This window comes from Panthera uncia, chromosome B1, assembly GCF_023721935.1.
Source record: "Panthera uncia isolate 11264 chromosome B1, Puncia_PCG_1.0, whole genome shotgun sequence".
Taxonomy (NCBI): Eukaryota; Metazoa; Chordata; class Mammalia; order Carnivora; family Felidae; genus Panthera; species Panthera uncia.
Genome location: NC_064811.1, coordinates 173,117,958 through 173,144,102, shown reverse-complemented (window position 1 = coordinate 173,144,102; position 26,145 = coordinate 173,117,958). Strand labels below are relative to the sequence as shown.

The 26,145-nt window shown below is 38.5% G+C and overlaps 1 protein-coding gene across 4 annotated transcripts in view; it reads left to right on the top strand.

Annotated features, from left to right (window-relative positions):
- RBPMS (RNA binding protein, mRNA processing factor) overlaps positions 1–26,145 on the top strand; it is a 167,899-nt gene that overhangs the window by 80,587 nt on the left and 61,167 nt on the right. For all 4 annotated transcript variants that reach the window (XM_049632519.1, XM_049632516.1, XM_049632518.1 and 1 more), the window contains one exon: positions 849–911. In XM_049632519.1, coding sequence (XP_049488476.1) covers positions 849–911 — 63 coding nt within the window. The remainder of the gene's footprint in view (positions 1–848; positions 912–26,145) is intronic.

Here is a 26,145-nt window from a genome sequence, read left to right as displayed (position 1 = left end):
GTTTTAAACTGCTAAAATCAGGCATAGTCCCCAAGTCTAGAGTGGAGCACAAAAGGTGCAGAATGGAGGGTGGCAATCCATGACCCTGATAGCTTCTAGAAGCTTCTTGAAGATTTTTAACTATATGCTTCCCCCGCCCCCAAAATGCTGAATACCTTACTTAGCATGCTCACCTCTCAGAGTCACTTTTCATCTCTCAATAAGATATTCTCTGATTCATTATAAATAAGCTGTGTTGCAAGCATCTTTCTGGACTAGAAGTCCAAAGGGATTATCACTCCTCTCTATTCAGTTGGAACAATTTGGTTTACCCAGCTAGTTAAACTTTTTTAAGGTATCCCTTGGGATTTGCCATGGAAATGCATTTTGTAAATTTGATCATGCAGTGAGAGTACAGGGCTTTTATCATTGTGTCATTGTATTCCTTGCACTTACAGTGTACCAAAAGGTGATTCGGTTCTCTTTCCATTTTAAAAGATGAAGAAACTGAGGTACAGTGAATTTGATTTAGGAAAGTAGAGCCTCTTGACCCAAGTTTTCCTCTATTCTCTTGTTCACTGCTGCTCACCTTCCAACCCCTTCTAGATTTTTTTTTTTTTTTTTTTTTTATGATTCTCTAAATCCCCAGCTGTGCCCTTGAAGAACCACTCTCACAATCCCTTTTGATTCATGTTAGAAATTTGGCTAAGCCACTGCGTCATGATTCTTTTGAACTGGCTTTCTTATTTCTTCTACCCATTGCCTGTGGTCATTTCTTTATCTTAGCTCTTCAGTTTGACATCACCTTTGACCCAGAAAAATATATATCCCCTGATTTGTTTTTTCTTCATATTTTTTTCTTTCCTCAGCCCGTAGGTTTTGTCAGTTTTGACAGTCGCTCAGAAGCAGAAGCTGCAAAGAATGCTTTGAATGTAAGTAGTGATGATGTAATCATTGGTGTTTCCTTGTGAGGTGGGGGGAGGTAATACAACCTCTTTGGACAGGAAATCACATGGATGGAATATGACTGCTCAATCTGATAGGGAGGGATTCATCAATTAGCTATCTAAAGAGATTTTTCCTGGGGTGCCTGGGTGGCTTAGTCGGTTGAGCATTGGACTTCGGCTCAGGTCATGATCTCACAGTTTATGGGTTTGAGCCCCACGTCAGGCTCTGTGCTGACAGTTCGGAGCCTGGAGACTGCTTTGGATTCTGTGTCTCCTTCTCTGCCCCTCCCTTGCTCACGCTCTGTCTCTCTCTCCTCTCTCAAAAGTAAACATCAAAAAATTAAAAAAAAAAAAAAAGATTTTTCCTTGAATTGTGGTCACATGTGCAAACTATTAAACAATGCCCTGCTCTTCTCCAGCTTTTACTGTAATGTTCAAAATTCCTGACAATGCCTTATTTTAATTCAGCCCAATCAGTCCCCATGGTCATGTGCAGTTTAGTTTGGCCATTGTTATATTCTCAAAGGCTAAGGCTAACCCAAGAGTAGATCAAAATCTTGGCTTTCCTCATCTCATGAGACTTACATTTTAGGTATGTGGCTTTTTTTTTTTTTTTCTTTTCATTTTAAGGTTATAGTCTTTATTATCCTGGTTTTCCCCAAAGACATTGTGCTATAATAAATGGCTGTCAGCTGTAACTGAATAGAGATACCTGTGTTTGGTTTGTAGGCTTCTTGTCTACATATGTTTTGAGACTTGCCAGCTTTATTTTAGCAAATATTTTCCCCCTTTAGTATGCCGGGAAACAAAACGACTTAAGAGGAACCAAGCTGAGAGAAGGTGAAAGGAAGCAGCATTTGAGTTCCAGATGCTGAGGGCTGATCCTGAGGTTAAGAGTTGTAGTGAGAATTCTGGATCCACCCTGCTTCAGGCAGTCGGCCTAACTGGCTGTGAATAAGATTGATGAAAGTGGCCAAAAGGATTTAGGGTACTTCTTAAAAGGCAAGTGGCCCCTAGACTGTTGTGGTCTGAGTGTGATGGTATAGACCTTTGTGTTGCTTTGGAACCTGCAGGTGCCCCTCCCAGCTGCTCCTTTGAGCACCTGGGTGCTAAGGCGGACCATACCGAGGAAGGCTGGAGGGGAGACCTGGTGTCCTGGAGACTCCGAGGGCCAAGGCAGAGGGCCTCCAGGGGGTCTGTTTAGTCATCATAATGGTGTCATTGTGACATGATCTTGAAAGGTTTTTAACCTTTGGAAAAAATGTACACACTCTCAGATGAAATGGTTTGCTTGTTGTTCTGGAACATCTTTGGAATCCAGGAGCTCTGAGGAGCTCAGGATTTTCCTGGATTTGGATAAAGTAACCTTCTGGTGAGAAAAACTGCTTCCACACTCTGTTTGTCTTCCACAGAACAAAATGTAAACCAATTATTTATTGCATACCAGTGGTACACACTAAAATGTAAAAATTGTTTTGATTTTACCATTACATAGATATAGCCAGAATTTTCTCAATATAAACAAATTTTAAGCATATCAAAACTGATTCTGTTTAGATGGCGGTGTTCTTTCATTCTTGCCACCATGTTCTTTGTTGTTGTTCCTATAAAGGAAGTTAACAGCAGTTGAAGCTTGTTTACAGAATGGGTTTTCCATGGCTTTACTGTCTGAAGAACACTAGGCTTTTATATAAAGTGGACTTCTCTCATCTGACAGAGTTATCTGATGGTAACTTGGGAAGCACTCCAAGTGAAACAGTTCAACTTCTATTCTATTCTATGGACCTAAGGGTAACTCTTAATATTTACCTATGGATTATTGAACCTGAGCTTGCTTCTGCTCAGAGGCTGACTTATGAGTGCAGGGCATTTATTGAGCTCTTGGTTGATTTCTTTCTTGACATTTTAATTTTTATATATAAAGCATGAGAGGTCTTTGTACCTTAGAAACCATCCTGTAGTTACAGCTCTGGGAATGGGAGACCTGGAAAGGATGGATGGCTCAGTCAGGAAGCATATTAAAACTGCAACTAGAAGTAAGCCTTTTGCATCTTCATCCTGTCTCCTTTGTACAACATCTTGATGCTTGCATCGTCCATGGAATGTTGCTGTGTTTTTCCTGGTGGCGGTGACAGACTATTTAATGCATATTGTCTGGGACAAACGGTCATGATAAAGTTTGGTGTTATGTGACAATGGAGCAGGATTTCTTTTCTCTACAGAGAAAATGGGCCCGTTCAGGACAATGTACTTAATCGTGAAGCTGACACATTCTCTCTATGATCCCACATATTCTGTTTTCAGGGTCATCTTTTCTAATAGGTGAATTTAAAACATAACGGTACTCCTAGCTGTTAGAAAATTTTCTCCTCTCATGTCATTTGTCCAGGCTTCTCTCACAAGCTTTTCCTCACATTCCTTTGGGGAAAAGTTCCACGTTGTAATGTTTTGTCTTATTCTACAATTGAAAAACTAAAGCCTCAGTCCAGTAAGTCTCTCTATATAGAATAGTTCACAGTGTTATGAACCACTTCTCCATGCTTCTCTTGTTGTCTTTCTCAGTCATGGTTACTGTCTGGTTATTAGTATTAATAATCAGTCTTTTCCCAAATGACTGATTTTTAAATGTGCTTTCTTCCATTTTTTGATTAAGTCATTTTGATAATTTTACAGAAAAACATGTTCACAGTGAATTAAGTGGTAACATTGAACTTTTATCAGGAGGTTATTCAAATCTTCTAAAGTAAATACAGTGTATTTTGTTTTTACAGCAAAAACTCCCAACTTAAGCTAAAAATAACCCAAACCCAGACTTCCCTTCAGGTTATCTATGGTTCCATTAATCCACATGATTAGAAACCCCATCCATTCTTTAACCTGACAGCAAAATATCTGACCTATCCTTCACCCTTTATACACATTTGTAATTTCCATACTGGCAGTTTACTGTTTTTCATGCTGATGGAAGGGGTTGCTGATAAACCAAAGTGTCTAGTAATCTTTAGGATTTGTTTATAATTTTGGAATGTAAATCAAATATGGTGAGTAATATTGAGAGTTACCCTGGTTTAGTAAAAATTTGTGCAAGTTTTAAAAAGAAACTTAGGAAATAGAACAGGTGTAAGGGTAAGGCCCTGAGCAGAGGTGAGAATAAGCCATCCTGGCTTCCTACCAACTGTGAAGACCCCAATATTGCCACTGTTGCCTCGCTGAATTCTTGTTTTAATAAATAAGAGTGATTTGTAGTTAACACTTCAGATCGACAGGCTTGTTGTGGTCCTTGCTTGTGTCAGTTTCCATAACAGGCATTGTCTTACTCTGGTGTTTGGGAATCACTCATCTAAAGTACAGTTGACCCTTGAACATCACAGGGATCAGGGGCTGACCACCCCTTCAGTAAAAAACAAAAACACATCAATAACTTTTGACTCCCTCAAAACTTAATATTCTACTGTTGATCAGAAGCTTTATTGATAATATAGTCAATTAACACATATTGTATGTTATATGTATTGTATATTGTATTATATGTATTGTGTATTTTTACAATAAAGTAAACTAGAGAAAAGAAATGTTAGGAAAATACATTTACAGTACTGTATTTATTAAAAAAAAGATTTTTTTTTCCATGTAAGTAGGCCCACAGAGTTCAAACCCATGTTGTTCAAGGGTCAGCCGTACCTTGACAGGTTGTGTGTGAACCTCTGGAGTATATGTGCCATTTTGTTTGAAATACCTCTTCCCCTAATTTTATATAGTTGTTACTGGGCTAGGTTTTATTATAGACTCTATTGTAAACTATTATATCAGAATTAGAGAAGTCTGATGCAATCAAACTGTACCATCACTACAATTTGCCTTCACAACTAAACATTGCCTAGATAAACACGATAATTGGCTTTCTCTCAATTATACTAGTTGATGTAAAATATCTCTAATTATCATTGTACCCCCCAAGTCTATTGGATTCTTCTTAAGTTTATTGAGATATAACTCACATAGCATACAATCCATTTGAAGTGTACAGTTCAGCGAGGCACCTGGGTGGCTCAGTGGGTCAAGCATCTGACTTAGGCTCAGGCTATCATCTCGCAGTTCCTGAGTTGAAGCCCTGCATTGGGCTCTCTGCTGTCAGCTCAGAGCCCGTTTCGGATCCTGTGTCTCCCTCTGTCTCTCTGCCCTTCCCCTGTTTGCGCTCTTCCTCAAAAATAATTAACTATTAAAAACGCGCTTAAAAATTGTGCAATTCAATGAGTTTTGGTGTCATTCTTAAAATTATACTTAAAATTTTGCCATCTTAGTGATTTTTTAAGTGCACAATTCAGTGGCGTATAATTACATTCACCGTGTTGTGCAGCTATCACCGATGTCTGTTTGCAAAACTTTTTCATCATCCCAAACTGTGTAACTGTTAATCAGCACTTCCCAATTTTTCCTTCTAGCCACTGGTTAACCTCTAGTTTATTTTCGGTCTCTAGCCTATTCTGGATATTCGTCCTTTTTGTGTTTGGCTTCTTTCACTTAGTGAATGTTTTCAAAATTCATCCATGTTGTAGCCTATGTCAGAGCATCGTTCCTTTTTTGGCTGATATATTGTTATATGGGTCTACCATCTTTTATTTATCCATTCATCTGTCGATGTTTGCTTAGGTTATTTTCACCCTTTTGCTCTTGTGAATAATGAACGCTTCAGTGAACATTGGTGTACAAGTATCTGTTTGAGTCTCTCTTTTCAGTTACATTAGCTATACACCTAGGAATAAAATTGCTGACTCATATGGTAATTTTATCTTCCACTTTTTGAGGAACTTCCAAACCTTTCCATAGTAGCTGCACCATTTGAAACTCCCCCCCCCCCAGTTGTGTATATGGGATTCCAATTTCTCCATATCCTCCCCAATACTTGTTTTTTAAATTAGGATCATCCTAGTAGGTATGAAGTGGTGATTGGGTTCTTGATAAATGCTTTTTGACTGATTTCCATAGATTTGGGTTCTTTTGGAATCCTACCTGACAGAAACTGTTTCTTTTAACAGGGATTGGTAACATTTCTGTGATGTCAATTCTAATCAATAGAACTGTGTTACCATTAAATAGCTTAGTTTACCTGTTGATAAAAGAAGGTAGGAAAAAACCCCAACCTTTACATGATTCAACCTTAATAAGTTAAGACTTAGGATTTGTGCTCTTTTATGTACAGTATGCAAGACAAAAAGGAATGGTATTTTCTCAAGGTCTAAAAAGACTTTGGAATAGAAATTAAAAAGCAGTTTGGTTTTGAAGAGGAAAAGTGCAGTCCTGCAGACTTACAGTGCAAAGAAGCCTTAATAAAGAGAAAATGAAGAGAAATTGAGGGTATATAGTATTCTTAATGATTGAGGAAATTTATCAGTTCAGTAGCGGGTATGGTAAAAAGAATTTTTAGGAAAATCTTTAATTTCTAAGAAAGCATGTTGAAAAGGTACTTGATACTGTCACATGTTGAGAAAACAGCCCATCTAATCCAGGGCAACTTTTGCTTTTCCATCCACATAAATTCCCGGCATTGAAGTAAACACTGTGGTTATTTATATCACAGTGATTCCAGCCTTGTACACAATTTCAATTTTGTTGAATAGCTTTAGCTCTCCAACTATCGAATTACCAAACAGTATGGCATTAATGAATCCGTTAGTTCTATACCAGACTCCTCCTCATACACAGGGATATTATTCACTTCCAAAAGTGTTAAAAGGAAATCAAGCCAAAACACTTGTAGATGTTCTAAATGTGAACCTCTACTAGGAGTATACTTTCTTAGTGAAAAGATGTGGCCATAAAGTGCTGGTACAGACTCTGAGTACTGAGGGACACCAGGGCAGTCAAGATAGGCACTGGTCGCACAAAGATATTTTGGCTTTGGTTTGACAGAAGTCTGGACAACAGTCTCTGTTTCCTGTATCACAGGTTTTCCTGATAGGTTGTGCAAGTTAGGACTTTTGATCTTAATATTTGTACAGCTTGTGAGTTAGGTGAATTATTTCCACTAAACAAAAGTTTTCACAAACACAAGCATCCAGATGGTGTATTTCAGCTCCCCCTCACCAAGCACTATGTCAATATGTTTCTTATCAGTTTTAAAATTTTCTCCCTAAATTTCTCTTTGCCTATTGCTCAATATGGTTGAAGAGGCCCAATTAGTGTGATCCCAGCTGGGACTTTTGGATGGGAAATATGCAAGGCTGCCAGATGAGATCATGAGTCCGATCTAATGTTTATCTGTTAAATCTGTTTATAACTGCTTACTCTTGACTTGCAAAGTTCTAAGGCAGCCATTTGACGTCACTGGGTTTGGGACTATGTCTGTGCCGGTCAGTATAGAGTTGCTGTGATGCAGGGTTATTGGACTCTTGTCTTTTTTCTCAACCCCGTGCACTTTGGGACTTGACAAACACTCAATCCAGCTAGCCCCATCAAAAAAATTTGAGATAGGTTCTCCACAAAAGTTACATCACCAAAAGTGACTCATAACCCAAATACAATGTAAAAAAGTAAAAATAGTAAATGATTGTTTAATAAGTTCTAGAATCTGTCAGATTATTTTTCTGTGCTTTTCTCAACGGTGGTCCTGCATTTTTGGGTTGTTATAAAACCTTAGGATGGTACAGCACATAATTTAAAAATTGTTCTGAAAAACAACTAATGAAGATGAATGCAAGGAATTTGTTAAATTTCTAATTAGAGTCTTTGCCTGAAGAAAAGTAGGTTATTTAAATCTATTAAGCATTCACATAAGAAACTGGACAATACAATGCTACTAAAAGAAATCCTAAGAAATGTAGGACCACCTGGGTGGCTCAGTCAGTTAAGCAGTCGACTTTGGCTCAGGTCATGATCTCACGGTTCGTGGGTTCAAGCCCCACCTCCGGGCTCCGGGCTGACAGCTCGGAGCATGGAGCCTGCTTCAGATTCTGTGTCTCCCTTTCTCTCTGCCCCCTCCCCTGCTCTTTAAAAAATGTTTTTTAAAAAATGCTAAGAAATGTTAACATCATCCCCAAAGGAAACAAGCAGGAAGAGCCACTGATTCTCACATATAAACTGATTTATATTCCAGTGATAAGTATGTGTGGAAATCTCAAGTTCATCAGCTATCACATGGCTATGTGAAACAGCCCTCAGACTTTGCATTGCAGCCTTTTCTGAGGACCTAACTTGTTTAAACTTAAACTCCCTTTTAAATAGCTATTTCGTATTGACCTATCTCCATGGTTCTTCAGATGATTCAGAAATGTTGAGAATCTATTTGCCTCTTTTGTAAATGTAAGTAGAAAATAAAGTTAGTGTTTATGGAACACGAAGTGCAAAGAATGAGTTATTTGCTAGGACTCTTGCTAAGAAGCTGGGCCAGTTTTAGAGTGAAAGCTCTCTAGGCCATTCACATCGCTGATTTTTCTGCAGTGCAGCACATTTTGGCCCCTGAAATCCACTCTTTATTGTAAAATCACTTTTTATTTTTTAGTGAATGATCATACCATCCTAATGACTAGGGGTTACAGAGCTTCCACACTGGCTTAATCTTTCTGAAATTCTGCACAGATTTTAACTTTTGGCCCACAAAGCTTTTGTCTTACTGTATAACTGGAATGCTTCAGAACATTTTAAAGACTTGGGGAGTAGGGATGGGGCTTGACCCCCCCCCCCACCTTAAAGTGGAATAGAGTGTTTTGACAAGACATTTGTCAATGGCTATATTCTTATTTCCTCACAAGTACATACATTATGAGTTATTTTCTTTCTTTATAATTAGTGTAGCCTTTTCATGCCATTTTAATGGGTATTTAATAATTATTATATAGGAACATTAAAATCTTTAAAATTACAGAACCATAATAGTCAAGGACTTTTATGTACATAAAAATAAAGGGGAGGAGAAATAGAGTAAATGCTTCTGGAATATGAAGATAGATAGCTATATAACCTGCATTGTAAATATGGGATTAGGAGAAATAAGAAATAGTTCTAATGAACATGATTATACGGACTAATCTACAATCTTAAAAATAATACTGTCTCAAAATGCTAATATTTATACAAAAATAAACCATGAAAGATACTTTTAGGACTAAAATTTCTAAAAATGTAGTAAATTTCAATAGAGAATTATTGAAAAATTAAGTGGTACCTAGAGTTACCTGGACATTGAATAGAAGGATCTAAGTTTTTGTTTTCTAGCCATTGTGGGGCAAGTTAATTTTAAAGATTAATGTTTTAAAATTTAAAATTAAAAGATCTAAATAACTCCCCTAGAGAATGCAGTTGTGTAGAAAATTTCTAGTGTAAACTAGTAACCATTGGTTCTCTTGTATTTTGAATCATTTTTAATCCATTTTGTCCTTTATTTGCCTTACGTAAACCATCGCTCAAAAGTAAATGGATGAATAAATACACAGGACTTAAAGAATAAATTTGGAAACATATTATGGGAAATGAAAATAAGTTTAAATGGAAAGGAATTCATGTTCTCAAGCAGGGTAGTTTATAATAAAGGAGCAAAAACAGGCAGAGTATAATATAAAGTGTTACTGTACTTTCAAAAGCATGAATAAAAATCAGAATTCACACAATATTACAGTATAATTTTTCATAGAATTTTAATATTCACATAGAAGGCCAATGTAATTGTGCAAATGAACATTGAACAGAAGGCAGAAGAAACTGTTGAGGGTTACAGGTCCTGGCTACACCTCAATGAAAAAAAGCAAACAACAAGGTTATGAAAGAATCAGGCTGTTTACACATCTTAGAATGCTAAATAAATGAAAACCCTAATGGAGGAAACCTTTTTAGGTTTAGAAAGGTCCTACCTAACTAGTAGGAAGATGTTGACTTTTCCAGCACTTTACCATGTCATCTTAGTTTATCTGTAGGGGTGTTCACCAAAATACTAAAAACCTGTGTATTTGGTAGGGTAGTTCTGTGTATTTCTGTAGAACATTAAGTGTTACTGTGTTGGTACCTGTGAAAAGGTGCCTAAATCTCTAAATTGAGACTGAGAGAGGAGAACAGAAAGTTGCTTCTTGGTAACCAGTTATCATGTCTGAGAGACTTTCTAGTCAAAGGCAGTGTAATAAAAGTGTCAGTCAAGCTGACCTGGTTCAAATCCAGATTCTGCCACTTACTGATTCAAGACCCTCCTCTGGACCGCAGTTTTCCTCCCATTAATATTCTGTTGATAGTACTTATCTCAAAGGGCATAAGGATCAAAGTAAATGCGATAGATAATTTTAAAGCCACTCGCACTCAATAATAGTAAGAATTCTGGTAATTAATGTGGATGATGATCTTCACAAAGGACTGGTTTTCATTCCTTAAGCCCCCTTTGCTACAGTCTGATTTTAAAATAATGTCTGTAGAATCCCAAATTCCACTAGATTCAGAGTAGTTCTGAAGACTTATTTGTATTATAATTAACAGTAAATTGATTATCAGTCCTTTCTTGGAGCTTTTTTGGGAAACAGAGTTGCAATATGGTCCTTAATATTCTCAAGCCTTCAAAATATTGCAAGCCCAACCAACGCCCCCCCCCTCCTTTTGTCCATTTCAGGTTCCAGTTGAATCTGTTTAAAACCAAAGACCCCACATCCATTCCATATAAATTCTTTATTTAGCAGCCAGTGAGATTCCTTAGTTAATTGTCAGACAAGCCTTTTTGCAGAGAGGTTTAGCCTCAGCCTTGTTAGATCACCAGTAAATGGCCTGAGGTAGTGCGTTAGAACAGTGGCAGAGCACTGATTTAAGTTGCTCAGAGGTGAGATCAGTTTTGACCTATTTTAGTTCTGTTCTCAGTGCAGCGCAGGAAGTACTTTGCAATGAACTTCTGAAGTTTGGACTTGTTTACATTCTTTCTTACTAACTTGTGCCTAAGCCCCAAACTCTTGGTTGGAAAGAGAGCTTGCAAGGAAGGTCTGTGCTAGATAGTTTTTTCAAAAACCAGTTTAAGGAGCAAATGCTCCTCTCTTTTCTTATTTCTATATTTTTACTGTATTCATCAGAAAACAGATTTTTTTCCCACCCATGAATTGATTTATCTGTAGTGTTTTTTTTTTTTTAACTTTTTTTAATGTTTATTTTTGAGAGAGAGTGGGGAGGGGCAGAGAGAGAGGCAGACACCGAATCTGAAGCAGGCTCCAGGCCCGACGTGGGACTCGAACTCACGGACTGTGAGATCATGACCTGAGCCGAAGTTGGACGCTTCCCCAACTGAGCCACCCAGGTGCCTCTGTAGTGGTATTAATATGTGACTTTGAGAACCAAATAATTTATTAGTATAGATGGCACTCATTTTTGCCCCCAGTAAAGTTGATTTCCAAAAATACTTATTTTTAAATGTAATACAACCTTCCTAAAGAATTGCCGTTATCCTGTTATGCAGCTTAAAAATCAGTAACACCTATGTACACGTTTTCTACTTCCTATTGGTATTTAGTTTTAAGATGACCTAAACTTGGTTGTGCATAGGTTATGCATACATCATGTAGGAGATGCCCCTGGATCTTGTTGACGGGAGGAGTGTTCATTGATGAAAAACTGGAAAGTAGGAACAAGGCTATAAAAATATACTTGGAGGCCTGTTGTGGGCTGTTGTGTCTGATCTTTAAATGGAAGTCTTTCCAAAATGGTTTTGGAAAGTTGAGGCAATGGTCTTTTCAGTTGTAGAGTTTGTTTATATATCGGCACTTGTTTTCCCTCTCCTCCCTCCATCTCTTTTGTTTCTTCTGCATCAGCCACTAATAAAGGTTCAAAGTAAACTTTGCAGAATGATCCTTAAAGAAGATACAGAATGTTAAGCTGGCTCTTCAAATGATCCAACAAGCACTTCAGGTCAACCTAAAAGAAGAATGTGTTAAATGTATTTTCTTAGTCTGCCTACCTTACAAGTAGGACTTACTCTTCATATGCTTTTGTATATAGACGAAGAATACTTGGTTTTTAGAACTCTAAGATTCATTATATTGCACAGTGTTAATCATCTAAGAGTTCATAAGGTATTTTGATACAAACCCACACACATCTATTGTCTCATTTTGCCTGGCATGTGCCTAATATGTGTTAGAGAAGCAGGGTGGTCTCCTTCTTTTCAATGATTAGAAGATTAGTTTGTAATTAGTATGATTGCCTTTTCCTAAACTGACCTGGTTTAGTAATACAAACTATGGCTAAGAATAGGGTTGTGATTTCTTTTATTGGCTTTATTGTTTAGGTTTTTTCCTCCATGCCAAACTCACTGATTGAAGCCTATGATCTGGACTTTACAGAAACCATATTACCTAGAAATCCTGTACACTGACGCACATTATGTTTTATGACTCAGAAGTTTTTGTTATGATAGCCATAAGGCTCTGGACAAGTACTTGTGGGAAGTGCTTGTGGGACGGACTTGGTTGAGGCAGAACGTCTTTATTTCCCAAATGAGTGAAGCTAACCATTAAAAATCTGAGGAGTGGAGCAACAAACATCAGATTGGATTGTAACAGGCCAACGTGAAGCAGATGTGGACCATCACAAGTTTGTTTTGATATTCTTTCAAGATACTGTCCGGGTCAAACCCTTAACTAGATGAAGATACTACCTAGGATCTGCTTCCTTTCAAGCTTTCACTGGTAGTGTCATTTGTTGAGTGGCTTCGTTCAGCAGGTAGTGAGAGTAAAAGATGGTCCTGTAGCTGCTGCCTTTCCCCCTGCAAAGGGAGGAGAGGGGATGGTTTACCGGTGTAGTCATCCCGATCATGAGAACTTGGGGCGGTGTGGTATTAGGACTATACGGTGACGGGGACAGCTAGCAGCACCAGCCGCATCTGGTGTTCGTGTGTGAAGGGTTCTAAAAAGTGCCTTTTTCTCTACCAGAGCAGTTGACCTCTGTTTACCTTCAAAGTCCTCAGAGTGAAAATATTAATGTCAGGATTCCTGAAGGAAAGGATACCTTCTGCACTCTGGCCTATGTTTCTTTCCACATAACATTATCTATTTCAAAGCATCACTGTAAAATACTGCTTTAGTGGGTAACTGTGCTTGAAGTGGAGACCTCCCCTTCCTAACATTGTCAGGGCCCAGGTCTTTCGATCATCCTTTTTAGGACAGTTTGAGAACATAGTGGCAAAAGTTCAAACAATCATGCCCTCTCAACCCTTTGGAAAATAAACTCTGTTTGACTCTGATTCTGTTGACATATTTAAGATGGAGTTTATAGCTTCTTCAAAGACCCTGTCATGACTTTACAGTCATCCTATACAAAGCAGATTCTCCTAGGGCATGGTTATGTACACAGGGGGTGGCTGGCTAACAAAAAGTGTGCATTAGTGGAAAAGAAATAAATTTAGCTGGGGTGGATGGTCCAGATGGAGTCCTAGATACCTCTGAAGTACCTGCTTCTCTCAGAAAGTAGATCCAGTCTCTGCAGTTAGCAGTCAGTCCCCCAAAAGGTACTCACATTATGTGAACTAACAGAAATGGGCAAGAGGAAGAGGACAGACATCAGCTCCCTGCTGGGGGCGGGAGGGGGGGAAGGGTGGTTGGGGGAAATGAAACCAGGTGGAATAAAAGAATAATTCAAAATTATATAGTACTAGCTTGGACAAGAGCTCAGATAATCCTGTTTTGTCCAGTCGTGAGAATCCCACAGTTGTGTATGAATCTCCTCTTTTAAGAGTGGGGGAAGCACCTTTCCAGAAATAACAAAGGAGAAGAAATCCTTATCAATCCATAGTGGTAGCTCCTTAGCTGGTGAGCACTGGGCCACAGGAGTGTTTATCATATGCTAAACCTTAACCATTGACACAACTTTTTTCTTTTTTTCTCTTTTAAATGTTTATTTTTGAGAGAGAGCGAGCAGAGACAGAATCTGAAGCAGGCTCCAGGCTGTCAACACAGAGCCCAATGCAGGGCTTGAATTCACAAACCTGAGATCATGACCTGAACCAAAGTCAGATGCTTAACTGACGGACCCACCCAGGCGCGCCAACACAGCTATTTTCTTAAAAGCAACTCTATGAGATGAGGACAGTTTTCATTTCCAGTTGTGATAGCTGAGGAAACTGAGGTACAGAAGGGTTCAGCAACATAACCAAGATCAGCAATGGAGGTAGATTTGAATGCAGGCCGACTCCAAAGCATACTCCTAACTGTAGCAATTTAAGCCTCTTACTTGGGAGGAGATTCCACCCAAAATTCGTTATGACCTTCATTTGGGGTGCTCTTTTGTATTTGTCACTATAACTATAGCTGATATTTCTGGGAACCTTTTTTTTTTTTTTCTTGGCTTCCTTCACCAGTAAAGGGAAGGGGGCCCACCAGGACCATCTTCTCCTAGTTCTTATCTAGTCCTGGATTTGAGGGAATAGAAACAAGGTTTTCCTCCTTTTGTTGTTGGGGCATGTCCATCCTTTACTTTGTGCATTTTGCCATAGGAGTCTGGCTTAGTGAGAGAGTGTGAGTTTGCATGCTGCACTTTATTGAAATGAATAAAAATGATGCCAACAATAAAATCTGTATTCTAGGAAGTGGCCTAGTCAACTAGGAAATACTATTAAAATCCTTTTATTCCAGACCCAGGATGCCTACTGAAGGATGATACTGGGTTTCTCTCCTGTGGCCAGGCTGACTGATTCTGTTAGAATACCGAGAACTGAGCTTGTCACATGTTGTCTGGGGAGAAATTACATAGGCTAAAAATCAAGGATAAACCTCTAGAGACATTCCAGACTGGGTGTGGACACGTATTCCTTTGTCACTAAGACTTTCAAAACAGGTTAGTGTCATTGTGTTTTATGGAACATCTGGTTTAGAAACAAAATTATACAAAAAAAATTTTTTTTCCCAAGGCACTAAAAACAAGGATAAATGGCCTCTAAAAACCTCATATTCACTTGGAAGACTGTTCTAGTAGGCATGGAGCAGGGAATTGTCTGTACCTGGATGCATAGCTCAGCTTCAACCCAAGGGCCACATATACCTACAGAGAGCCCTGGGAGAGGGGTCGCTTTATTCAGGTATGATCCAGATATATTGCCAATGGAGAGGGACCCCTTCTTTTCAAATGAGTGTTTAGGCAGGGAGGACAGTGAGTAATAAGTCAGTGTATTCTAAGGTAAATCCACAGCAAAGATTTTGAGGTAGTTGGATTAAGAAAAAGAACAAGGCATAATTGCTCAGTTTCTCAATAGGCAGTGACCCAGCAGCATGGGCTGTTGTGTTAACAGTCCTGATGTTTCTGCAAGCAATACCCTCTTTAGGGAAAGTATGAAATATGGTTCACATGTGATAGATTCTTCTCCTCACTTGTTCATTCCTTGTGGGATCCCACATCTACCTAAATTTCAACACAGTGGAAACTGAACAACAACCTCCATTATTTTCAGAAAATAATGCAGTCTTTGTAAGATAAAGAACTTCACAGAACTGTAATGTACACGTGTACACAATCATGGGGATCAGAAAATTGAATTCTGGATTCTCCCAGTCAGCTATGAATTTAGGTGGATTACATGACCTTTCTGGATCTTAATTTCTTCATCTGTGTTGGGGAAGATACTGGCATTTTGGGTGAGACTGTATTTATATTGTATCAGACTGCCCTTGTAGTAGAATTCTAACATCCTTGCCTCCTTCCCACTGAATTCCAGTATGGTCTTAAGTCTCGTAACAGCCCCAAAACACTCTCACACATTACCAAGTCTCCCTAAAGAGCTGGGGAGTGGGTGGGGGACAGGGGCAGTGAGGAGCATTACCCATGATTGAAAACTACTAGATTAGGTGGTCCCAAAAATTAAGTCCTAAAATTCTATGAATTTCATGCTTTATGTAGATAGCTCTCCACTAAGCATCAGAGAACCTGACCCAGACCTCTTCTAGCAACCTGCTTCCTGTGATCTTTACTCAGACAATTGGGTCTTTTTACATTTTATAAATGGTAATTACATTTTATAAATGGTAAAAAAAAAAAAAAAATTCGTAGTTTTCAGAAATGATACGTTGGAAGAAATTTTTGAAATTGTGACATTCATTTTTCCCTCACACTCCTATTTCCTTTTTCCAGTCATCTTTTCTATTTATATTTATTACATGCAACTCTTGAACTTCCCTCCACACTTTTTTTCTGAGCTTCGTCCCCAGAACAGATTACCTAGATAGATGAATGTTTCTTTTTGGCTTATCTTAAGTCATTTTAAGGCTCCAGCTGAATGTATTGTTTTCAGACTCCTAGGGAAACTTTTGCATGTCCCTTGCCTCGAGTCTGTTTCTAATCTGAGTATTTTATGCTGCTTGTAGAAGAGAAAACTGACAATACTCAGAAAACTGTAAATATATTTTGGTCCCCTCAGACTTCAGAATATCTTTAAAGTATGTATTTACCTCCTCCTATCTGGCAGGAATGACCTGTCAATTTTTAGAAAACAGTTTGTATTTCTAACTTTTGTTTTTAACTTCTGAAAGGTAAAAGTTAATTCTTTCAACTTCATTTTTTTTTTTTTATGTTGAAAGATTTGTGGTCCTAAGATTATTTCCTGTAGCCAAATGCTCTTTGAAAATAGGAGGCTTTTATTCTTAGCCCTCTTTATAAAATGTTTTAAAATGTAACAGCATGGATAAATGCAGTGAGATACCACTTCACATCTATTAGGATGCCTAAAATAAAAAGGCAATAACCAGTGTAGAGGAAGGTGTGAGAAAGTTGGGCCACTCCATCATTGGTCATGGGGTTGAAATGGTATAGCCACTTCGAAAAACAGCTCCACAGTTCTTCAAAAATGTTAACATAGAGTTACCACATGATTCAGCAATTCTACTCTTAAAGAATTGTATCCACACAAAAACTTATACACAAGTGTTTATAGCGGCCAAAAAAGTGGAAACAACCCAGCGTGCATCAACCGATAAAAGGATAAACAAAATACAGTTTATTCGTACGATAGATTATTATGAAACAGTAAAAATGAAGTTCTCCTTCATGTGGTATAATATACCTCACGTGGTATAATATGGATGAACTTTGGAAAACGTTATTCTGTGTGAAAGAAGCCAGTCCCAAAGGACCATGTATTGTGCGGTTCCATTTATATGAAATGCTCTGAATGTAGGCACATTCAGATACTGAAAGTAGATTCCTGGTTGGAGGGTTGAGGGGAGAGAGGAATGAGTGACTGATGATGGATACAGAGTTTCTTTTGGGGGCTATGAAAATGTACTAAGCTCTGTAGTGATGATAGTTGTCCAAGTCTGTGACTATATGAAAACCCATTGAATTGTACCCAAGAGGGTGAATTTAGGGTTGTAAATTATATTTCATAAAGCTATTAAGAATAGCATATGATATTCTAATAAGTTTCAGAATAGCATTTAATTTTTAGTTAAATTAACATTAAATAGAAACCGAAGTCATAAATAAAATAGATTCCAATATTGGGTTATTTAGAAAGAAAGGACTCGAATACATTTTGTGGTGGGATGAAAAATCGTTCTAATGTAGTATAGTATAATTAAGCCACTTCCAGCTTGTCCATCTCTTGGCCATATCTTCCCCCACATACCATGATGACTGGAAATCTTTGGAGTACAACGTTTAGGTAATAAGAATCATTCTCTCATTTATTTATCAGCTTGTCCTACTTATTAGCTTCTTTATCAGCTTGTTCTTGTAGCAGTGGAAACTGGTTTTGGAGCACTAAATTTTGGAAGAAGCCAAAAGATTGCTGAGAAAATGGATAGTTACTAATACTCTACCACATCTGTGATCTCAATAAATTAGAATATGAATGCTTTACAAAGCTTATACCTCATCTCTATTATGGTGTATGCCAGTCTCTCGTTACTCCTGAGAATTAAATTGGTTCTTCTTCTCCATAGATACTGTTTAATGTACTGCTGTTTACAGACATGAGCAATCTTCAGCTTCTCTGTTTGATCTTGAAAATTTCGAAGGAACTCAATCCCCCCCTCCCCATGCCCCCCGCCATCCCCACCACCCCATGCCCTGGTCCCACCATACTGATTTCCTCTGGCTTGTGGTATAATAATCACTACCTTCAAAAAGAGAAATGAAAGCATAAAGAGGTATAACTGAGGCTCAGTGAGGATGGCCAGCAGTGGAGACCAGGTAGATCAGCTACCACCTGGTGGAGCTCTGAGTCTCAGAGTTTATTACAGCAGGTTATGACGTAGCTCTGAAGATTTATTGGGGTCACTGCTTGGGTAAACCTGAAGAGGAACATCAGAACTCCAGCTCTCAGATCTGTGGTTTGGTACCAGAAACCAAGATAAGGAGGGAGGTGTGGAGTGGGGAGAAGACGACAAGATCCAGGTACCGAGATTAGATTATGAGGTCAGAGAGCGGTAACTACTAAGTTTGACCTTAATTTGAGCTCCTTTCCTCTGGTTTCTTATTTCCTGGACACAAGATGGGGGTTTCACTGACTTCGTTTGTGAAGGTCAGAAGTTTCTCAAGGCTATGGAAGAACTGAGCAGATTGTTACAAAAGAAAATGGATTTTTAGGCACTGAGGTTTTATTGTATGTATAGTTTCTGGTGACAGATTATTCTCCTTCTGTATTAGCAAGTCTGAATGAATTGGTTAAAACCTGTAACTTAACAGGCATTTGTTTCTCCTTTTCCGCACAGACGCCTGGCTGGGCAGGGTTTTCTTGATGCCCCACATTCCTTTAGAGCAGAAGTGGGTCTTCATTTGGAGTTGGGTGTGGAGAAAGGAGCAGTAAAAAACTTACTAGAATCAAACAGGAATCTCTTTTGAGCATATGAAGTTGAATCTTACTAAATTGCTGCTACTTTATTAGTTGTCTTTGACCAAAAAAAAACAAAAACACAAAGACGTTTTATCTGATCTAATACATCCAATACAGATCTGATCCGATCCACTGGATTACTTGGTCTGAAAGGGGTATATGTGAAATGCCTAGGAGATTCTGATAGGAAATGACCTTTTTTTTTTTTTTTTTTTTTTTTAAATAACTGGGTTACTTGTGACTGTCCTCCAGAGGAGAGCAGCATCCACTGACCATGGAATGAGTGGTAGAGGGGGCCTGTTACTTGCCAGTGGTTTTCATATCATTCACTGAATGGAATAATCTTAAAACACTTGATGAATTTGTCTGTATTGGGACTTTGTAAAGGCTTTCAGGCTGCGACTCACCAGGAGAAACCAGGCATTGAACACAGTTCAGCCTTGAGAATGTTCCCTCCCCCGGCTTCAGGCCATGAACTTCACCGACCTTTTATAAAAGCAGCGGTGTTGATTACAGCAATTTTAGCTCCAGTTATCTTTACCCTTCCTTTCTCTTGCCCCCTTTTAAAAACATTCAACATATTTCAGTTAGAAGTTGAAAACTAAAAATTAACTACAATAAATTTAATTAGAAATGTTTGGTTATTTAAATGCTTTCTTTTAAAGGTTCAGTATATCAGGAAGTCATAACAGGTGGCAGGGGGATGTTAAAATGCTAGGTCCTCTGCTTTTTGGCCTGCATATATAAAATTGATGAGTGGGTTGTTGAATCAACTTTAACTTAAGTGGTAAAAACAGTTAACCTGCTATGAATACATAGATAAAATAAAATACCAAAATAAGTGAATCTGACTGTATTTCAGATGAGTAATATAATCACACTGAAGGTGGGAGGGAATGGAGAGAACTTACCCAAATAATTCTTGAATATACGTACTGGCCATATACTTTTAGACTAAAGGTCAAAAAGAACTGTAAATATTGAACTTTAGTTATAACAGGTTTGTTTTTATGTTAATACTATTATAGCAATTCTGACAATACTTAGTGTGCCTTCCTGTATTGAGCAAATAAGTAAATGTATAGTGGATAATCTCTCTAGGATGCAGTGGAGGAGTTAGAAATATGGAAAGGGAAGACTAGAATTAACCCAGTGGTGTTAGGTTGGGATTGGTGCTATCAGTACAAACTTGTCTTTTTAATATATCTGAATAGATGTAGAGAAATAGATACAGATGTGAAAATTGTGTGTGTGAGTATGTGTACGTACATACAAATCTGGGACAATCTGAGTACCAAAACAAATAGTAATTATAAATTATAAAATCAAATAAGCTATGAATCAGTACTGATATAAGTGAACAAATAAATGAATGAATAATAAATGGAGCATAAGAGCTTTTCCTTAGAGTAGAAAATAAATATTGAAGGAATGATGAGATTAGCAAATCACCATTTGGCAACTGCAATAGTAATGATTGCCCCAGGTAAGAGTTTTCAATAGATGTTAAAACTAGTAGGTGAAAGTTTAATAGAAACCTGATATTTATATAGTCTCAAGTATCTCCCTATGAGATCTTTATTAAAAAAAAAAAAAAAAAGTAACCTTACTAGTGGAGAAACTTGGCAAGTGATCAGAGTTATCACTAGTAATGGGACAAAAATGACATCATGTACCTCCTGATATGGTGCACTGAGAATGACACATCTCTTCTGTGATATTCCTGCCAAAAATGCATAACCTGAATCTAATCAAGAAACAAATCAGATAAGCCCAAATTGAGGGACATTCAACAAAATAGCCTGTACTCCTTAAAAAAAAAAAAAAAAAAAAAAATGTCAAGGTCTCAGAAGACAAGGACAGAGGAAGATATTCCAGGAGAGTTAAAGAGATGACCGCTAAATGCTGTGTATGATTCTGGACTAGATCCTGGATCAGGAAAACAGATAATCTTTGCTTTTGGGAAATCTAACTGTAAAGGGTAAAGGGGCATCGTGCTTCAATTTACTCTTCTACAGTTCAGGGAGGAAACAAAATTATGTGGAGGAAATCTAGGCAAAGAGCATATGGGAATTCTTTGTACTACATCTGCAACTTTTCTATAAATCTGAAGTTACTTGAAAATATTTTTAAAAAAATAACACACTAATATAGCTGGTTGAGTGCTGTGTGCTAGGATGTCTTGTATTGGTTCTGCTCTGCCTCTTGTAGCACTCCCTGGAAAATCCCTTCTGTGAGCTCTCTCCCTTTCTTCTTTTTAATCTATCAGATGTATAACTTTAAACGTATTTGTAAGAAACTTAAACAGTACAAAACAGATGTTTTCTTCCCGCTGTCACCACCAGAGTTACCACTATTAACAGGTTAGTTGGTTTCACCATGAACATTCATGGGCTTACACAGATAAAGTGTTCACATACAAATATATAATCTCCTCTCCCCACCCCCAGATCCATTAAACATTGTTGACAATCTTTTTTTTAACCTTCTGTTGCTCTGGACATCTGTGTGTGTGTGTGTGTGTGTGTGTGTGTGTGTGTACACGTACACGTACACGTACATACAGATTTGCCTCATTATTTACCAGTATTTTTTCTAAATAATGAGTGTTTTCATTGTCCCTTAAACTCTTCGTCAAGAACTGACAAACTGACTTACTTTAATAGTACTATTTGTAAAGATACTGGGATAGCTGGTAGCTTACAGATTTGAAGGTTGTACCAAATAAGACTCCATCAGGCATCAGGAGGGCTCTGAAGACCTCACTCAGTGACGGGAATTTGGAGACTTTTTCTGGAGGAAGAGACCGTTATGGTGACTTAACGCCAGCCCACCTCCATTTTCTATGTTTCTAATATGTAAGGTTGAAATCCTCAGAAGAAAAAAACACATATGGTCACTTTGGACAGCATCTGTCCCTTGAATAGTCAGAGCTGTTGCTAAGGATGTAAGGGCTCAGCAGACATTGGCCTCTGGGTGCCCTCCCAGAGAAGGACCAGCAAGCCAAGCAGCCATCCCAGAGACCCTCTCTTTCCAGGTCTGTTCTAACTGCTTCATGTCTGGTCTGTTCCAGTGTCTGCTTTCACTTCAGCTGCCCTTTCACTACTGGAGTTACCCTCCACTACAGTGATTCTCAAATAGTCCTATACAAGCAGCATTAGCATCAGCTTGGGAACTTGTTAGAAATGCAGATTCTCAGGTCCCATCCTAAACCTATTGAATCAAACTCTGGAGGTGTGGGACTCTGTTGTTAGGAAGTCAACTAGATGATTCTGAGTCATGCTAACATTTGAGAATCATGGATCTACTAAATCTCATTGTATTAGTTACTCAGTTTAAAAAATTTTAGCATCTCGGCTATGCTCATATTCCAGAGTTCTTCCTCATGGCACAAAAGGTCCTGTGGTCTCACCCTAGCCTGCTTGTACAGTCATTTATCTCCCTGCCCCGCATGCATGTACATGCACATACTCAACCCTTCTCTACATCCTGTCACACACAACTTTGCTGAGGCCTTTCCTGGACTGCCACCTGGTAAATTTCTGCTCTTCCATCACTTCCTCTATGATGCCTTTGCCTCCCCTGTTCCCCGGTCACTTTCTGCCTTGGCTATGTTTCTCACAAGGCCGTAGACATTGTGTTTATCTGTTTAACCATTAGTTTACCTATACAGCTCCACCACCAGAGTGTGACCTCTGAACTCCCTCAAGGTAGAAACTTAATTTCATTTATTCTTTTGTCTCACACATAACAAGGTTTTTGTGCTTGGTCAAATTTTGTTTTGTTTTGTTTTGTTTTTTACTCTTTATCATGAAACTTTAAGCATACCAAAAGGTAAAGAATATAGTAATGAACATCTCTTAACCCATCACCAGAATTTACCAACTTACCATTTTGCCACATTTCCTTCATCTTGTTTTCCTAAGTGTTTCTAAGTAAATGCATGTTGGATCATTACATTTTGTCATTATAGTCTTTGTATTTTAGTACTAAAAGCTAGAGACATTTTCCTAAGTTACTGTAATATCACATATTGACAATTCCTAAATACCACCTATGCCCATTCTGTATTTGGTTTTCTCCATTTTTCCACAAAAGGTCTTTTACATCTGTTTCGTTCTATCAAGGACCACACATTGCATATATGAAGGAAGGTCTCTCTAAGGATAGCCTAATCATTCTAGAATCGCTCTTTTCCTCTTTCTTCCCATTATTTAGTGAATACATCCTACCTTTTCTTTTTTAAATTAAAGTTTATTAATTTGAGAGGTGGAGGGCAGAGAGAGGAGAGAGAGAATCCCAAGCAGGCTCTCTACTGTTAGCACAGAGCCCGCCGCAGTGCTTGAACTCACGAACTGTGAGATCATGATCTGAGCTGAAACCAAGAGTAAGACACTTAACTGACTGAGCCACCCACACGCCCCTAAACTCCTAACCTTTATCCTCACTCATGTGGGATAACGTTAGTCCAAGACCAGTGACAGTACTAAGGAGTTGGAAGATGTTGTACCTATATGGTCCCAAATCCATGATTTGCAGCCAATAAGTCATTCCAGTACCAGGCAGTATACACAAGAAGCCAGTATCACAATAGCTAGAGAAATAGGGGAGCTACTTAGGATGTGGGCTTTGTGCATATTCAATTAATATTTTCTCCATTTTGTCTTCAAGTCACTGGAAGACCTAGAAATTCATTTAACAGTGACTCTCTTTATCCCTAGAGGCTTGAGTCTTCAGGATTTGGTAACTTCACCTTGCCCATTTCCTTCTGTGTATTATATACTAGCCTTTTCCTTATCCTTTTAGGATTATGGGCTTTGATAGAGTTTTTGAGCAATAAATGGCATTTTTAAGCTCTATGATTTGCTTATAATCTTAATCCAATTTAAATAGGAAACACAAATTTGCATTGGGAGGTTTAAGCCCACAATTCAGAAAAACCTTTTAACTTTTGTTTACAAATAGTTAAGTTTTATTTACATTTAAGAGAAAGAGGAAAAGGGTATTTTAAAATAATTCCTTCAACATAGTCCTGAATGCAATAACTGAGTTTGAATTTAAAGCATTACAGTGTGTAAATGCAGAATCTGAATTTTCTTTAGGAGTTGCTAATTGCTCTCTGTAGCTTTTGAGATTGAATTCTTAGGACTTCTAGTGATCAAATACCAGGCCATACACCAGTTGAAGAAGACTGTTCCTGTGGGTTGAATCACCTGTGATGATGGAAAAGGTGGAATTGGAGATTGGCTGATGGGAAAGGGGAAATTTATCTATATGAGGCCACAGAATGTTCAGAAAGAATACTGTGAAATATTTTAGAAACTATGGCACAGGAAAGAAAACTGTTAGCATGTTAGCAAGACTAGCTGGGGCTGCCATAACAAAATACCATAGACTGGGATGGTTTAAACAACAGACATTTAATTCTCTCAGTTCTGGAGGCTAGAACATCCAAGATCATGTTAACCAGCAGATTCTGTATCTGGTGAGAATCCTCTTCCTTGGTTGTAGTCCTCACTGTGTGTGTACTTGTGTGGCCTTTATTTGTTGTGTGCTTTTGGAGACAGATCTCTGGTGTATCTTCCTCCTCTTCTAAGGGTATGCTACTGACCCCATCTTAGGGGCCCACTCTTAAGATCTTCTCTAAACTTAATTACCTCCCAAGACCCTACTTCCCAATACCATCACATTGGGGGTTAGGGCCTCAATATATGAATCCTGGCAGGACCTCAACATTCGGTCTGGGACACCAAAGTATAGGATTTGAAACTGCCCTGGTAGACTCTTAAGAATACGAGACTATTAAGGATATGTTATTTGTCAGCACTGTCTTTGTACCTCCTAGGTAGGGATTTCAACCTTTGTAGTTCATGGTGAACCTGTGTTGTTTGGTCACTGTCCTTGAAGAGATTTTTGGCTGTCCGTGTAGTCCATCAGATTGGGTGGCTTCTGAGTAGCTTTATTCTCAAATTGATACCATATTGATATCCAGAAACTCTCTCTTCTGGTGACCATGTAAATAAGATACCATTTACAGGTGTAAGAAGAAGACTTCTCGTTATGAGAAGAGTTTTGGCAGATTATAGGCAAGAAAGGAAAAAGTTGATTTTGAAAGGCACCGAGTCCCCTCTTGACTTGGCAGTAATCTTCACCTACAGCATTTAATGTGAAATCACTCTGGCCAGAGAATAATCTTATTAGGCTTTAATTAAAAGCACAAGGTGTTTTTATTTTTTCAGGTCTCCTTATCTATCTTCTTCTTTTTTTATCTTTCTCCCCTGTTTCCTTCCATTTCCATGCTCTCCCTACCCCTGCCCACCCCCACAACCCCCCATCATCCTTTAACATTTAAAATGTTTTTGGCTTGGCTGATCCCTCTGGATAGAAACTGAGCCGAGCAGGATATTGATTACCAAATATGGTATTGCTGCTAAAGATGTTAGAGGAATGTGGCTTGTATTCTAAGCCTCCGGCCTCTGAATAAGCTGCCAAACAAATTAGGTCATTTTAACTTCTGAGCTTGCCTTTTTTTTTTTTTTTTTTTTAAATAAGGAGTTGGAACTTTGATTTGGAACATGATGGTGGTGTTATTTTAGCTCGCAGAGAGGAGGGGTATGAAGAGGGAGTTGGGGAGGCTTAATTCAGCATGTTTTAGGACATGAGCCATCAGTCCAAGCGGTGTAAAAGGCAAGCATGTTGTGCAGAGCCTCTGTTGACTCTGGAGCACCAGTGGAAGAGCTGAGGCATGGAATTCAGATGTGCAGCCTCATTATCTGAGGCTAGAAGTTCCACAGGACCGCTGAGAGGTCCCAGGATGCTCTTCTCGTGCTACAATGGCCTGGACCACAGTGCTCAGGTTTAGGAAAGTTCCTTCTTCGGGAAGCAGCAAGTACAAAGAAGTTGGCTTAAAAAAAAAAAAATCCTTCTTCACGGGAAGGTTGGTGGAGTGGAGTGCCAGGGAGGACACCCTGAAATTGATGGCAGATTGGCAGATTGCTACTATGTGTAGCTGATGGGGTGTTGTGTAAATAGGCACAGCATACCGTTAGCCAGGGACTGCACTTGTCTCAGCAAAGACCACAGCTCTTTGGGTCCATATTTGGAAATATTTATTCTGTTGTGATACTAGCTTTGATAGAGTGAAATGCTCTTACGTGGAAGCGGATGAAAGCAAACTCTGCTTCAGAATGTGGCCTTACTCTTTTTCCTCATTTATGTGTTTGGCAAGATAATACTGAGGTTTCTTAAGTTAAAATGAAATAAAAACAGAACTGTTAGGGAAAGAATTTCTTTTTACCTTTCTTACAACTGGCACCCCCCCTTTTTGCTTTTTGTTGTTGGTTAGGGCTGTACAGAGTGGATTCCTTCTCTTCCCGCCCACCCCTGTTGCTACCTTCAGTTGGTTTCTTCTCAGAGAATGGACAAATCAGGCTCACAAAGAAATTCCAC